Source organism: Adiantum capillus-veneris, chromosome 1 (assembly GCF_014529385.1).
Source record: "Adiantum capillus-veneris isolate H3 chromosome 1, ASM1452938v2, whole genome shotgun sequence".
Taxonomy (NCBI): domain Eukaryota; kingdom Viridiplantae; phylum Streptophyta; class Polypodiopsida; order Polypodiales; family Pteridaceae; genus Adiantum; species Adiantum capillus-veneris.
In genome coordinates, this window is record NC_140931.1 from 60,163,950 (window position 1) to 60,181,210 (window position 17,261).

The 17,261-nt window shown below is 43.1% G+C and overlaps 1 protein-coding gene across 2 annotated transcripts in view; it reads left to right on the plus strand.

Annotated features, from left to right (window-relative positions):
- Nucleotides 1–273: 273 nt before the first annotated feature.
- Nucleotides 274–17,261, plus strand: part of LOC147464864 (NADP-dependent malic enzyme-like) — a 134,913-nt gene continuing 117,925 nt past the window's right edge. For both annotated transcript variants that reach the window (XM_086516928.1, XM_086516933.1), the window contains exon 1: nucleotides 274–682. In XM_086516928.1, the coding sequence (XP_086373054.1) occupies nucleotides 417–682 (266 nt within the window). In that variant the 5' untranslated portion in view covers nucleotides 274–416. The remainder of the gene's footprint in view (nucleotides 683–17,261) is intronic.

The following is a 17,261-nucleotide window of genomic DNA, read 5'->3' on the forward strand; positions in this document are numbered from 1 at the left end:
GGGGAGATGGCAAGAGGCGACGAGGGAGAGACAATGAGGGCAAAGGGCACCAATTGAGATCGGAGTATGTAATTGAAAGATTCGAAGGAATTTTTCAAGTAATGGATTTTAGCAGTACCTTGGAATTAATGGATTCCAGCAGTGGGAGTCGAGCCTCAAGGCACTTGGCTTGTTTTGACACTTGGCTTCTCTCTTGAGCTCTCCATCTCCTTTGTTTCTCTAAGACACCGTTACTAGTTAAAATCTGACACTTGGCGTTGAGTCATACACACTCTATTGATGTCGAACTAAAGAGCACGTGGCAAGGATCACTTCAGCACGCGTGTCACCTTGCCAACGTGCATGCAAGCAAGAAAGAGGCACAGAGTCCAGAGTTCTGAAAAGCTCGAAAAGACGGGTTTCTGTTGCGTTTGTACATGTTGTGGAAACCAGGCGGGGTGTATAGTAGCGTTGTGAAAGCAGCCTCTTATCGAGCTACGCCCACAAGGAGAAGAGCGAGGCTCAACAACTTATTGTACAATAACAGCGTCCACCCCATTATGGGTTCCTCTGTCTTGGACAAAGAATACTCCTCTGAGCAAAAGGAGGGTGTTTCTGTTGGCGGTGGCGTGCAGGACACTTTCGGCGAGGACTCTGCCACTGAGGATCAGTTATTCACTCCATGGAACCGCTCTATTGCCAGGTTAATATGCCTTCTCAGTTGTGTATCACCCACACATGCTCTTATTTTGTACTTGGTAACACATTCATAAGCAACTGTAAATGCATCCCAGCTTTCAAACCACTTGCTTCTCGGTCGATGTGAAGGGTTTTGTTGCATCTTAACCATGTACTCCACTATTCTCTTCATACCCATAACCTCAGCGGGAAGTGATTGGGGACTCAAGAAGTAAGAGCATGTATGGTGTTTGTGCTTTGACTTGGACAAAGTTTGTTCGAAAATGCTTTTGGACATTATACGCTCACGCTCATCGAAATAGCATTGTATAGTGGTGTTTGAGTGTGCATACCAGCATATTCATAGTTGAAGATTGGGCTGGGAATGTTCATTTGTCTCCTGCTATGAAAGAGGTAGTGAAACCAGTATGTTTGCGTGCTGTGCTTGGGGTTTGCACCCATTTTTCGGGCCAGTTTTCTCATTTAAGTTAAGCTTCATTGTGTCTTATCAATTTGGTTTCCAAGTCCATCGATGATGGAGGTCATACTTCTCATAACTTTGGTCATTGTTCTTAAAAGATATGTATCTTTTGGCAATGGCATTGATAATTAGCATCAACACATATTTGAGACCTAGACAATAAAGTCAACCATTTACAAAAATTGTTTTCTATGGATGAATGCATTTGTGAAAGATGAGTGGCGTAAAACGTCCTTTATGTTTATCTCAACACTATATTGGACTTTTCTTTTAGTGCATTAGATCATCAAAAGTGTCATTTGTTAGGACATTCATTGGACTTCCTTGAAAGGTATAGCATTGTCTTTATAGTGCTTGCATTTAAGTGTGAAGGCCATACTCTATCTCATTAATTACCTCACAATTATACAATTATGCTTGCGTTTTTAAATTGGCTTGCCATTGAGAAGAAAGAGGGGTCCTAGAGCGCACATCAAAGACACTTTAGATCCCTCTTTTTTTAGAAAAACAGATCCCTCTATTCTTCATCAAATGTCCAAAGGGCTATATAGATGTTTATATGTAAGTTCAGGGGCATTAAGGGACTCTCCCAAGATACAACAAAATCTCATGGGGCATGTCAGTGGTCCTCAAGGCAACCTATCTTCGAGAGGAAGTAGAAAACGGAGGTTATAGTATGAATGCTCTTTACACATCACAATGACATATAGGAAGAATGTAGTATAAACCACCAACAAGGTGTGTAATGACAAGTGATTGGGCCCTTCTCTAGAGTGAAAAATGGTGAAGATATTGCCAATAGTGGAAGAGAGGAGTATCTACACCACCTTGCTTCCCTAGAGAAGCATGTTGAGGTATCCCAATGGATGCGAAGAGGATTGAGCAACTCTGTCCAGACCGCTGTCAAGGTGGTCTATATTAGTGAAGGTTGTGACCCCAAGATGTGAACACAATGAGCCTTAGCAAATAATCCAAAATGCAATGCAATAAATCGTGGTAAAAATTGTATTATATCTAGGAAGATTGAACTAATGGACAATGTGTGGTAACATCTCAAGAGTGTCTCGTCTGCAAGCCAAGTTGTAAGCAAAACGACTTGATTTGTTGGAGAATCCTCAGAGAGAGTGTGCGGCCCTAGAAATCACAAAAGCCATGTAATTGCCCCCCACATCACGAACCCATCATGCATGCCAATTTATCAAACAAACAACATACTTGTTGAAATTAGGGTTGCAAGAAAAAACACAGCTTGGAGAAGACGAAGGAAGTTCTAGGCACACAACAGAGTGTATTACTTAGTGTGCAATTGAAAGATAAGATAGCCCTAGAGTGATGGACGTATATACAATGCACAGGGGAAAAAAATCTGCTAGTGAGGGAAAAAATGCCATGATGATCCTAAGTATGTTTACACACATCACTATCACATGTATATGGTAACAAATTCCCGAAGGATTGATGCGGTGAACGAGAGCTGGCACATAGAGTATAGGGAAGTGCCATGCCTTGAGGACAAGATCAGTCCACAAAGGGGAGTAAGCCCAAATCTTTCCGGAAAGCTTCGAACTTCTCACGAGATAATGCCTTTGTGAAAAGATCTGCAACACAAAAAAGATCTGCAAGGTTGTCATGTGTTAGCACATAAGCCAAGCTGATTTCTATTACTGAGAGCCTCTTCCTAACATAGTCGTAATGCACCTCAATGTGCTTTGTGTGAGCATGAAAAACTGGGTTCCTCGCAACTGCCAATGCGCTCTGAGTGTCAGTGTAGATAGTGTTGGTAGTGTCCTGTCCAACACCCAAATGAGCCATGAGGCGTCTTGAGCCATACACACTCAACCATAGCTGTGAAGACTGCCCTGTACTCAGTCTCACAACTGGAAGTGGCCACAGTAGGTTGCTTCTTGCTTAACCATGAGATACATGAATTGTTGAGCATGAAACAAAAACCACTTGTGGGACACTCGCTGTCAGAACAACCAACCTAATCTGAGTCCGAAAAAGCATGCAAATCGGGGGGCAATGATTTCCCCTTGGGATAAAACAAGCCCAGATGTAAAGTCATGAATCTGCTGACCTATGAGACTGCATACTGAATATCTGGCTTCATGTTGCATACATAAATGAGGCATTCAACAACAGTTTGGTAAAGAGTGACATCGGCAGGATCACTAGCATCATGAAGACTCAATATCAAACCTGTTTCCATGGGAGTGGCAATAGGTTTGGAATCCTGAAGTCCAAACCTACATAGCATTGTCTCTATGTAACTTATCCGACACAGAACAATACCACCATCACACTGCTTAAACTGTATACCCAAGTAATGATGCAACAATCCCAAATATTTCATCTTGAAACTAGCATTCAAATCAGCCTTCAATTCAGCAATATGTCTCTCATTTGGTCCAGTGATTAGCAAACCATCCACATAGAGAACCACAATGAGAAGTACATCACCCTCACGTTTTACATACAATGTGCTTTTTGTTTAACTGTTACGGAAGCCTCGTTTGACCAAATGAGTATCACCTTTTTGATATTAAGCACGAGGAGATTGCTTCAACCCATACAAAGCTTTCTTACATCTGCACACTTTATCCTCTTGTCCTTTCTTGATAAAACCGCGAGGCTATGCTACATAAACATCCTCAAATATGTCACCATTCAAGAAAGCATAACAATGTTTGGCTGATGTACATTCCAACCAAAATGACTTGCCAATACACATAGAAAACGCACAGTAGTCATACGACAAGTAGGAGCAAAAGTCCTTCCTAATCTTGCTGTGCATAACCCTTTGCAACAAGTCGAGCCTTATAGCGATCAATCTCACCATCCAACTTGCGTTTCAACTTGTAAACCCTCTTCGTACCAATGGATTTTTTGCGAGGAGGCAAATCACATAAAGTCCATGTGTCATTTTCTATAAGTGCATCATATTCTGATTACATAGCAGCTATCCAAATTTTTTGGGTTCTTTGCTTCATCAAAAGATAGAGATTCCTCAACCTCACATAAACTAGACATAGCCAAAGCATAACAATCTGATGCATAAGATGCAGGGCGAGAACCTGAACGAGTACGACTAGACAAAGGTGCATCCAATTTACTGTCACACAAAGTATGCACCAGCCATTTAGGCATACCTCTAGTCTGCTCATTCTCAGCCCTTTTCTCATCAAGTACATCATGTACATATGTATCAGTAATAGGCTGATCCGTAACATTTTTTGAAACCCCCATAGGCTGTATATTTGCCTCATTGGAATTTACATTTGAACTTCCACCACTGAAAGAAGGCAACAAAGTGTCCAATGTTTTGTGTGAGCTTACATTACTATCTCTAGTACATGACAGCAAGGGCTGAATACAATCTTCTTCAAACACATCATCTCGTGAAACCAAGGTATGCTTTGTTTGCGGATGATACAACCTTTAACCTTTGCTTTCAGCACTATAACCAACAAAAATACATTTGACAGCCTTATCATCCAATTTTCTGCGTTGCGTTTGTGACACCAAAGCATATGTCAAACAACCAAAAACACGCATGTGCTCATTAAAAGGCTTTCTATCATGTCATGCTTCATAAGGAGTCATAGACTGCAAAGCTTTCATAGGACACCTGATAAGTACATAAGTGGCACACATGATGGACTCAAGCCAAAACGAATGCGGCAAAGCTTGACTTTTGACCATACATCATGCCATTTCCTAAGAGCTTGTTTTTCTCTCAGCAACACCATTTTGCTAAGGTGTATACCGAACTATACATTGGTGTTTTATTTCACGACTAGCCAGAAATGCATTAAGTTCATGAGACGTATACTTTGCCCCTCGAGGTACGGAGGGTGTCCATAGTACATTTCGAAACATTTACAACCATAGCCAGAAATTGTTTGAAGGTCATAAACACTTCGGACTTCGCTTGAAGCGGATACACCCATGCATGCCTGGAGTAATCATCAATGAAATTCACGAAGTAAAGGTAATTTTGCCCAAGGATGGAGTTTGCATGGGCCCACAAACATCGCTATGCACAAGCTGCAACATGCATGTAGCCCTAATTGAACCTTCCTTTAGAAACTTCGAACGTTGCATCTTATCCAAAAGACAGTCTTCAAAAACATGTTTGACAGGTGCTTCAAGAGGCGGCAAAGAAGCAACCATAGCAGATTTCTGCAAACGTAGCAAATTGACAAAATTCAGATGCCTAAACGTGTATGCCAAATTTTTGCATCTGGAATAGCCTTAGAATCCACAATTGTATTTGCAAATTTCTACCCACATACAAAGTGAGCTTATACAGCCCACGGCATAAAATGCCAAATGCAACAATTTCATCACCAAAACTGAGATCATGTACTATACGTTTGTCATCCACAGATTTGACTACAAGACAAAGTATAGCAAGTGCAGATACAGACAAAAGATTGTTCTTGATCCCAGGTACATACAATGCATCAACAAGTGTGAAAGAATTGCCATTTGCAACAATAAGCACAATCTTTCCAACTCGTTGAACCGGATAAGAGGCATTGTTGGCACAAGTGACTAAATTCCTATGAGGAACAGAGTCAAGAGAGGTAAACAAATCACGATGCGAGGTAATGTGGTTTGTAGCACCACTATCAAAAAACCACACATGTGAATCTGCAGCAATTGACATGAATGCATCATGGTCAGTAGGATCATAAGTGCACTTTGCACTAAAAGCCCATTCTGTATTAACATCAGCATCACAATCTCCTTTCGCAAAAGACTCAACAATGGCTGCATTTGTAGTGGAACCAACATTTGTAATGGAGTAACCTCTTTCTTCTCAGCCTCTTTTGGCTTCAACTTAGGACACCGCTTGATCAAGTGATCATTAGCTTTACAATCGGCAACGCATCTTTTTTTTTCCCTTTTCACTAGAATTTGCAGATGAATTACTGCCAACAAAAGCATTAAAAACAAGTGATTTACGAGTCGCAGAAGAACCATGAGAAGTGGCTACATTGCTGTTACTGCCTTTTCCTTGAGCAACAATAAAGGCATGTTTGACTGCTCGCTGTCTAAACCTGTTTTTTCTGGAAAGCGACACTTGCAATAACAATGTGTATAATGCATTAAGCTTGACAACTTCTGGATTTCCTTGGGTCATAAGTCTTGAAGGACTAGAAAAAGTTTGGTAAGAATATGGCAAAGCATCAAGAATAGTTTGCACAAGGGAACTGTCAGAAATGACTTCGACATCAGCAAGGAAAGTGTTCATATTATCTTCCTCATGCATAATCTTCGACTCCAGCTCTTTACGCAGCAAAGCAATTTCTACCTCATTGCGACTTGCATAAAGACCAGCCAGAATATCCCAAGCCTGTTTCGCAGATTTCACTGAATGAATGTGAGGGGTAATAGTGTGCTCCACAGACAACGCAATCAATGCTTGAGCCTTCACATCTTTTACATCCCAACGAGCTTGCTCAGCAATCCTGCCACCAAAACTGTAACATCCTCAACATCGTCTACATCCTCAGAACCAGGACGTACATCAATGCCCTGCACAATATTTTAGACACCCTTTGATACAAGGACATGTTGCATCATATAAGCCCACAGAGGGTAATTGTCCCCATCTATCCTCAGCAACAAAAATCTTGAACACATCTGTGTTGTTGTCAGCCATGGTAAATGCTGCACCTGATGTGAAAACTGCGCGAAAAGAGGAGAAACAAAGCGGGAATAACACGTGCTATATAGCACAAACCGAAGAAGACTGTAAGAGACCTGTTATGCAGAAAACGATACTGACAGAAATTCTGCACAAAATGAGGAAATAGCTTGCGCAATACTTCCTGGAGTGAAAACGCATGCCGAAATGAGCCCGAATAAAAAATATGAGCAGATTGATGCTCTATGAGCTGTCCTAGAATGCCAAAGCTGACAGAAATCGGAGAAAGTGAGCAGGCGTGTGCTGGAGCTGTTGACGACTAAGCTCGAGAGGATGCAACCTGCTCTGATACTAATTGTTGGAATTAGGGTTGCAAGAAAACACACACAGCTTGGAGAAGATGAAGGAAGCTGAAGGCACATAACAGAGTGTATTACTTAGTGTGCAATGAAAAGATAAGATAGTCCTAGAGTGATCGGTGTATTTATAATGCACGGGGAAAAAACCTCCTAGTGAGGGAAAATTCAAAAAATGCCTCAGCAGTCCAAGTGTGTTCACAAACATCACTACCACATGTATATGGTGACAATACCGCTCTCCAAACCGGCTGTCCAAGGGTGCAAGGACTCTTGTTATATGATGGTACATTGTTAACATGTCCGATCATGGGCATGGCTAGTGCGTCCACATGAAAAACCATATCTGGTGTTTGACTTTAAGGCTCCAAATGCATGACCAAGATTGTAGTTGAAAGCAGGGAAGGTGTGCTTGTTAGACCAAATCTTTGATTGACGAAGTCCATTTAAGCACTCAGTTCGCATCGAGCAGCGGATTTTGAAGCAATAGCACTGCCTTGAGCGTCCTCGCTAGTTGAGGCTCTAGTCACAACTTGCATGCTTTTATATTGTAGTTGTAGCCTCAGAATTAGTAGACGGATATCTTTTTATGTGTAGATGATTGCACATGCTGGGCGAGGGCAGCGCGTGCCAACTAAAAGAAGAGATTGAAACACACGTTTTTCACTTTAAACACAACTGGAGAGAGAGAGAGAGAGAGAGAGAGAGAGAGAGAGAGAGAGAGAGAGAGAGAGAGAGAGAGGTGGAGCTTCACCTCAGAGCACTGGCCCTTAAATCTTGGTGTCCCTTCCGGTATTTCTTTTATATTTCTTCACGAAGGTACAATTGCTCGGGCTTTTCTCCGTTTCCACCAACTTGGTATATCAGAAAAAGCCCCCATGTTACATATTTAAAGGTCCCTAGCCTTGAAAATCAACTTCAGTGAAAAGCTTCAGTTTCCAAAAGGTCTCCTCTCCAAAAGTTGGTGCTAATCCTTTGTTGTCGTAAAACACGGCCGTTCGTACAGCCAAGCCACACCAACTATTTTTCTATTATTTATGGGATGGTGCATATAGTTTGTCCATGTCAGCACGACGACTTGTATGATCTCAGTCAATTGTCCACACTTAGGTTTTGAAGGCCCTAAACTCCTAGGGGTGTTGGCACGTCACCAACTTATGACATACCCCCCTCTTGAAAGAAGAGAGATTGTCCGCAATTGAACCTGAAAAAACTCAATCTGATTCTTCAGCCCACGGGGCCTTTATGGATACATGCCAATGGCCATTAGTACCAAACAACACATTCTTTAGCCTGCATAACTAGGAAATCTCATCCAATCTGGAACTATTGATGCATTGGATTCATATGATTCACAAAATACTTTACAAATGACACAGAGTCCCGAGCACATGACATAAAAAAATCAGATTCAACCAAATGCTCCCTTTACCCGAAGTCTAAGTCGTTCAAAGGGTTCCAAATACAACCAAACGCTCCCCAGACCGCAGCTTGTGTTGCTCGGAGGATTCTAGTTACAAGCCTGCGTTGTATAGAGGTTTTCAAACAACATTTAAACATAATCAAATAAACTCAATCGACACCAAGACAAGTTTTAGACAGATAAATTTTACTTCAACAATTTGCAAAAATATTTTCAAACAGTATTTCAAAAAATCTAAATACAAAGCAAAACTAAAATCATTCAAGGTTGGTTTTTGTTAGTCGAACTCGTAAAACGATTGGCTTGCCATCCTGAATCAAAGTGATGATTTTGTTCCGGATCTAGATGCAGTATCATTCTTGTCGTGCCAAGACATGCCCAATAGAGCGTCGCAATGCCCTAAATTCATGATGTGGAAGTCTACCTTGTAGTGATACCCTTGAATGGTGACAAGAAGAGCACCAATAAGTGGTACAACTTGGTATCCCCTATAGCTAACTTGGCCTCAATAGCTTCGGCAAACTGGTCGTACTCAAAAGTCCATCTACTTGAGAAACTCGTGGTGGATGAAATTTCGGTGGCTCTTGGATCGAAGAAGATAAGGTCTTTGTGGCCATAAGTCTTTCCATAGGCTTTGCATAATTCCTTGGAAGCATCAGGTACAAAGATGTTGTGAATATGGAACAAGTCCGATTGTGGTTCCTTCTTTCTTGGCAAAAGGTTGCTTTGTAGTTCTATCACCTTTAGGGGGACAGACGTAGGAGGTGTGTCTTCTGAAAACATTCAAAGCGTTTGTCTTCTTGTTGTAGAGTTCCTCGTTGATGGGTGTCGAACGAGGTCGTGCAGATTGAGTCAAGGTGTCGCAAGAATCGCGAGAATTTGTTACAAATCAGGGTAATTGTACTTGCTCAAATCCTATTACAAAAAGAAATACCGAAAGGGGCGCCAATCTTTGGGGCCAATCTCTCTAGGCACAGAAGTATGCCACGCCGTGTGGACTCAATTGAACTGTGATTAAATCTTGTGAAGTGTTTGAAGTAAATCTCTCTCATGTCGCGATAGCTTCCAGACTTGGGGTGTCCAAGTTTGTTACATAGACACAGACTTCCTCGCGGGAAAGGGTCTGCTTTCTCGGAAAGCACTCAAAAACATCGTATTTTCTATTCAAAGCTTCTGAAAACCCATCTTTATTCATGTGCTTGAATCTTTACGCGTAAGAGTTCGGATTTCATTCTCATACCAAAGAAATATTTCCTATTTGATGCTCCTTGTCACCCATCTTGAGATGCATCAGGAATATCCGTTACCCCATCATATGACACATCGGAGATGTCCGTTCCTGATGACTTTTATCAGTTCTTATAGATCTACAATTCCCAACTTAACAATTGAAGTGCACATATTCAAATATCCTAATTTCATATTAGATAGAAATAACTCGAAAAATAAGAATATAGTCAATCTAGTAACATCCCTCTGGCTTTTAAATAGTTGTCCTCAATTGAAGTGCTTGGTACATATCTTTCTGCAATCTCGGGATAAGGTGCTTTTTCGTTCTTGGTCATCCAGTAAGTGTCACGTGACACATCCAACCCTATGTGTCCGTGGACAAGCTACAGCACGACAAGGGTTTAGTCAGTCCAGTCAGTCTAGATTTAGAAGTGATATGGCACTTTTGTGAGTCTATTTGTAGACCGTGTATTCCTAGTCACTTAGTGTAGATGCATATCCTCTGGTTGCACACAGCATGATCATCAATATTCCCACCAGAATCCATCAGGGGAATTTTCTAGTGCATTTAGCCTATTTTATCTATTTTTGGCATTTTCACTTATTATTTTTAAGTGACTTTCCAACAAAAGTAGGTAGGGCAATTTGAGTAAGTTTGTATATAAGCAAACTAGAGCTAGCACTATTTGGTTGAAGAGGCAACAGGAGCCAAGCTCAGCAGGCAACTTCTCACAAGAACCTTGGTGGACTTTCCCCTCCGAGCAGCAGATTCCCTCACCTAGCGCTTTTGCACAACATGACCAGCCTGGCGTTTTGCCATCAGACCTGCATCGCCAACAGTAACCAGCACCTAGCGTTTTTGCAAGGACCAACAATTGCTAGCGTTTTTGATCATCAGCTACACTAGCGTTTTTGGATTTCAGCAGTAGATAAAGAACCGCAAGAGCAGCCCAAAGAAGTAGCAGATGCAGCCCCGGTAAGACCATCAGTTTTCAGCCTAGAAATACCTCAGTTTTCAGCCATTAAACTACACAGATTTCAGCCGATAGCATTTTTGGACAGCAGATAAAAGATTGCAGATTTCAGCCCTAGTGTCGGCCTCGTCATCCCCGTAGTCGTCGGCAACATAGCCTAGACTTGCATCAGTCTCATGCATACCGTTTGTACCAGTTTGTGCAATCAATAGTAGACCACTCTCGCCAACGAGAGTGGGGCCTTCGGAGGAGGGTTTTACAACCTCTCTGGTGTCGTCTCTCTCTCTCTCTCTCTCTCTCTCTCTCTATCCCTCAGTCTCATTCACTTGCACGCACAGTGTCCATTCATTTTGTTTGTGATCATAGCATTCTCTCATTAAGAACGTAAGGCTCTCCCTTCCATAAGAACAAAAGGAACCTTGAGCACAGTTCGGAGCACTCATCTTGAGCAAAGCGCAAACATTCATTCCGCTGCACCTAACGGTAAGCATCCAAAGTAAATTAGTTCTTGAACTTCACCGAATACTTTTGTGTAATCTTTTCGGACTTTAGTGGCCGCCCTTGATAATGAATGATCTGCTCCAGTTGGAGTATCTTTCAATTTCCTGAACCTTAGGTGGTTCTCAGCAATAGACCGACTTGGAGGGCATCGCACATATTACCGGATTAAAGTTACATGGAAAGCATTACGGATCCTCCAATTAGGCGGTAGCTTTAATCGGAATGTCTCATCGTTCACTTAGTCAATTATCCTAATGGGCCCATAGTAACGGTTAGAAAGTTTTACCACCTTCCCCTTATGAGTTGCTTGTTTCTTTTAGTCTCACCTTCTCAAACTTGAGTAAGTCCAATTGACTGACCATAAAATTTAAATTCCTTTTATGCTTGTCCGCAGCTTTCTTGTGTTTTGCTTGAGAGCCTAGTATTACTCTCTTGACGTGCTCATATGTAGTGTCCATATCTCAGAAAAACTCATTTGCTGCAAATATCTTATCCTTAATTAAAAGCAGTGTTATCGGGGAACGCCACCCCATGGGATGGGAACGTCGGAATGGCATTCCGGAGGGGTTTCATGGCCCGGAACATTCCGGAGAGGCATCTGATATCGGAACGGCCGGCCCAAAACGGTTGGGAATGGGCAGATTTTCAGATTTAGGTGTTTTATCTTATGAGACTCCCCCTTATTAAATGCGCCTCTCTCCACCCCTTACCTTCACAATGCACACAAAATTTCAAGGGCTAATCTACCCTCTCGAGTCTCGAGTCTCTCTTGAGCTTTGAAGTCTAGACTCTAGAGTCTACAAGGCTAAAAGCTCTCTCTCTCTCTCTCTCTCTCTCTCTCTCTCTCTCTCAAGCTCTCAAGTCTGTACGACACACATTTGCCGTAGTAAGGTTGAATGGTCTTCAAATCAAGTTTTTTGTGAGTATTAGAGTCGTGAAAGGACTCTGATACTACTTCTATTCAATCACATAGATCTTAAAATTGCATTATTTTGGTGTTTTTATGCCTCCCGTTCCGTGCCGTTCCAGTTCCGGACCCCTCGCCGGTCCCCCGTTCCACTGGGGACCCAGTTCCGTTCCCATTCTCGTTCCGCGTTCCGGGTCACACTGGTTAAAAAGGATTGATGGAAGCAAAGGCTTTCCATAAAGAATCTCTAAAAGAGCTTTTCCTGTAGACGAATGCACGATATTGTTATACGCGTACTCGACAAGAGACAAGTACTTTTCTAGTCAGATACTCTATCCGACTGTAGCAGGGCTACAATGTCATTGGCACGAGACAGACAATTAGTTATAGTTGTACACACTGGACGGACTCTCGCATGGACGATGACATGTGGCGGAGATACGGGTGGTAGTCTAATACGGGGCCAAATCCCCACCACCACAGTTTGAAGATAGACTTAGCTCGATTGGATATTTTGTGAGCCGTTGGTGGCTCTTTATGGTTGTATATATCCGTAGTTGTTTGGAGTCATTAGGATCATCATCTAATTTGTATGGTCGGGCTTCTTGTGTCTGGAGTCTCGAGTTTATGCACAACACATCTGCACCATCCCTGCACATTTGAGCCTCGACACCCTATTGTACTCGTGAGTTACCCGTGAGTTCTGGGGCATGGAGCTATGTGTGCTGCCATGCCAGAGTCTGTAGTGGTTCATTTGAGTTAGTCGAGTCCCATGCTGTTCAGGTTCTATTGTTGAGTCATTGTGTTTGCTCTGTTATTTATCGTTTTCAGTGTTTTCATTCTGTTGGAGTGAGATTTCACGCACATTGTGCTGAGGAGCACCTATTATAGAGAGCAGGACACATTATCTCCGCTATAGGTGCTCTCCTTTTTGGCACGCCCGGTGGGACCTCAACTGAACTCTCACTCCGTTGTGCCCATAGGTCAAGGAGCTATCTGGTTTAAGCCCTCACTTGTGCTAGTCTAATGGTCTCGGCTAGCGTCGTCAGCTTCAGCTTGGTCTCGTCCAGCTTTCCCTCGAGTAGCTAGTCCTCGACTGACTTGTCTTGTTCCTCGTCCTTGTCTAGTGGAGTCTGGACCAGTGTTGAGTAAGTTGAAGGTCTTCGTGCCCAAAGCTTGGGTGGGCTCCTCCTTACTGCGTGCCACATACACGGCAGTCAAAAGAGCGACAAAGTCCACTACTGAGTCCTTTGAAGTACTACCATTAGAATCGCCAACCCTTTGTGCCTAGTAGAAGTCCATCAGCCCCGTTACCCTTATCTTCCTACGTGGCCACCTTCACTCCTCAACCATTTCCTCCCCTCCCAAGTCATTCTTCCCAGTACAGTTCTCACCCACTCGGTTACCACAACCTCTTGAGCAACAGGCTCAGGAACAAATAACCATGGAGGAGCTGACAAGCGTTCTGGCTAAGGTGAACATCAAGGTTCCGACTTTCAAAGGTCTCTCCACAGAGGATGCAGATGACCATGCTAGGAGATTTGTACCACTTTGCAGGGATAGTGGTCTCAATCGAGAAGACTCCTACCTAGTACTCTTCCCATCAACCTTGGATGCTTAGCAGATAAATAGTACAATCAATTTGCAGAGAACCACTTTACGACTTGGGCCACATTACAAAAGCAGTTCTGTGATGCTTTCAGACCAAGGGACTTCCAAGAGAAGGTTCTGGATGAGTTGGCCAACTTGATGCTCAAGATGAATGAGACCTTTGCAGAACTCATGACCAGAACCAAGTCTCTGGTCGCTAAGATTCCTCAACAATGAGGTGAATTTATGTTGAAGTGGGTGGAGAAGGCTCTTCCCAAAACTTCTCTCTGACCTGACGCCACTCTCGAGGAGTTTGTCGTGGCTCCTACTAGGATAGAAGGGGCTAGGAAGCTGTTCACCAACTCCCCTTAGGTAGAGACCACCTCAATCTTTTGGGAAAGTCCTTCTGATCCTTTGACTTCTTTACGTAGGGAACTCGAAGCCCGGAAGTTACAACGAGCTTAGAGATCATTCTTTCTTCGACAGAAGAAACCCCCACATCAAGAAGCTTTGGACCAGATCAAGCGGGAGTTGGAGGAGCTCAAGGCTCATCAAGAGTCTTAAGGCTATGGTCTGCTGTAGCTCATGCCGTTCTCCCGGGCATCCTCTACAGGGATGCCCGCTTCAAACTTACTGTCTCTTCTGTAAGAGTCTGGCCATGATGACAAGGAGTGCTACTATCTGAAGGGAATGCGGCAATTACAATAGAGCCTTGCCCCTACGCTTCAACAAGGCTTGCCTCGTGCATCCAATATGGTTTCTCCCTATGACCATCCAAACCACATGCCACCTTTGTTGACAACCCCTCCTATGCCTGCTATGCAAGGTATGGAAAGCACCTCTTCATCTCATGTTTTTAAAATAATGCTAGTGCCCCCTCAAGTCCTCAGAGCTTCTACATCTCAGCTTCCAACCCCATGTAGCAAGAGCAGAGACCACCTCGTCCCTTGCCTCGCCCATCCCATTTTATGCTACAGGTGTGGGGAATATGAGCATTACCAAAGCAAGTGTCCCTTGCCCGAAAAGGGTCTCCGCCTTGCCCTCGTTGCCCCGAGGCTAAGGGTCACTATAGTAAATATTGTCGCAAACAACGGGCATCCATGTCTTCAACCCTCAGTCCTAACCAACAAGAGTTCACATTTTTGAAGATCAACGTGATTGCGGTAAGCACTATTCCTCAACCGTCATCTGCTACACATGTGGTTACCCCTAAGCATAGGGTACTACCAAGTGGAGGAACCCACTGGTGTCCTCACTAGGTCACAACAAGCAGCCTTAGGCTTCAGTCTTTCTGAAGGTTCAACTTTTCCATTTCCTCCTCAACAACCTAGTCCATCTGCAACATCTGACAAGCCACCCGCCGGTGCCAATAGCCAACCGACCTTTATGCTATCTGTGATTGATGGGGCCTTCTTGGAAGTAGTACTTGACTTGTAGCAGCTCAAAGTCCCAGGAAGCCTACAACAGAGACTATCATGAAGAACACCTTTCAACAAGTATCCCTTTACGACATGCTAAAGCTGGATGCAAATCTTCAAAGTGACACTCTTACAGTCATTCATTCGCTGTACCCTGGTGCAGGGTCCAATGGCGGGCACCTCCCAGTGCAACCCTCTCAGTCTTACATGATTTCATATCCCTCTACTCTCCTATTGATTACAAGAGTGCTCGTCTAACTATGTCTATTTGGGGGCAAAATGTTTTGTGTGTCATTGTTGATGGGGGATCTGGCATCAACCTCATGCCTGAATTCACTATGTTGGCATTAGGTCTCCAGCCTACTAGGCCCGCCCCATTCACAGTGACTTTGACCGACCAAAGAACCATTTATCCCCTGGGTAGAGTCGACAAGATATGTCATAGGACTTGGGTATCTCAAGCCGAGAATCGGGCACGACACATGAGAGAATTCCTTAAAATACTTCACAAATTTAAAATCACAATTCAATTTGGTCGACACGTTCCGGCCTAGTTCCGTGCCTAGGGAGATTGACCCCAAAGACTGGTGCCCCTTTCGGTATTTCTTTTATATTAATGCTTGATCAAAGTACAACTCCCGCGGGTCTTCGGCTCTGAGACTCTGCGTCCAGATGCTCTGAAGAGTGAGGCCCTTGGGCCCTTTTTATTCTTACAAGGGATGCCAAGAGCAGAGCCCCAAAAGTAGTTAAATTCAAAAGAAATTTTCTCAAAAGCCTCTAACTCAAAAGCAAAGAGTCCCAAAACGCAACTTGCCCTCAAAACATTGCCAAAAAAGAACCAGCACAGTTGATGGAATTGGGTATTGTCCTGTCACGTCAGCAGCCAGTGTGAAAAGAGAGAATTCGTACAATCTTCTACGTCAGCTTGTGATCGCGTTTTACGGGATTCCGTACTGTTGCCACATGGCATTTTGTCGCAGGGTCATTGTGTGTGTGTGTGCAAGCATTGTTGCCACGTCATCATTTTGTGACATTTTATGACATACCCCCCTCTTGAAAGAATTGTAATTGCCCACGATTATGCCTACAAAATCAGACATAAGCCATAAATTAGTTCAGTAGACACTAACTCTAAGTACCGACGCACTAGACAACGAGAGGACAGTCACGTCACACCACATCACATAACAGATTAAATCAATCATAGAAAAATTCATTCCAAATTTCAGATCATGACTGCCAACAATGTATTTAGTTATCCCATCTAGATCCATCCCGGACCTCACTGATGTCGAATTAATTAATCCTGAGATTTTCCACTCAAGCATTATCGTGTGCGAGTAATCATTCGTCTCAAGCACGTGTATGAGTAATCATTTTTGGGGATCCCAATCCATCACTAAGTTCGTACTGAACAGAGTGGTTCAATCATTCAGTTCTAGCTGTGTGGCCATCTCATCTCGTAGGAACTCTTGATGCCCTCACGACAATTGGATTGAATTAGTCGTGATTCAATATTCATGATTCTTTATCGGGTTCATTCAGGAGCTGTCACTTTGCTCCAAAATCATCATCATCTCATTCTTAATCCTATTATTTGTTGTCAGGTTCATCCGGAGCATTCATTGCTCCGATTTCGTCATCCATCGGTTTCACCTATTATCTGCACACAACCAGCAAGTTCTTCTAGAGAACATTAATCTCATACATAAATCATCTTCGGAAATTTCTATTTCAAAGTTCTTCATTCACACACTTAAGTCATACTGAACACAATGTTTCAATCATCTAGTCATCTCCTCTGTCCATAAGTCTTGATGCATCTAGATCCCTGTGTAGCCATCTCATCCTGTAGGAACTCTTGATGCGCTCACCACAATATCCAATCATCTCATTCATATGGGAATCTTGATGCAATAGAATCATTCAACATGCGTCATCATCCATTCATTCAAATTCATCATTCTTGCTAGCCATGGGGTTCCAAACAAGGGGCTGTCTCAGGCGCTCCTTCGTCCGTAGCCGCCCTTAGGAGCGGAGCAGACACAGAGAAATGGTCCTCTAGTCT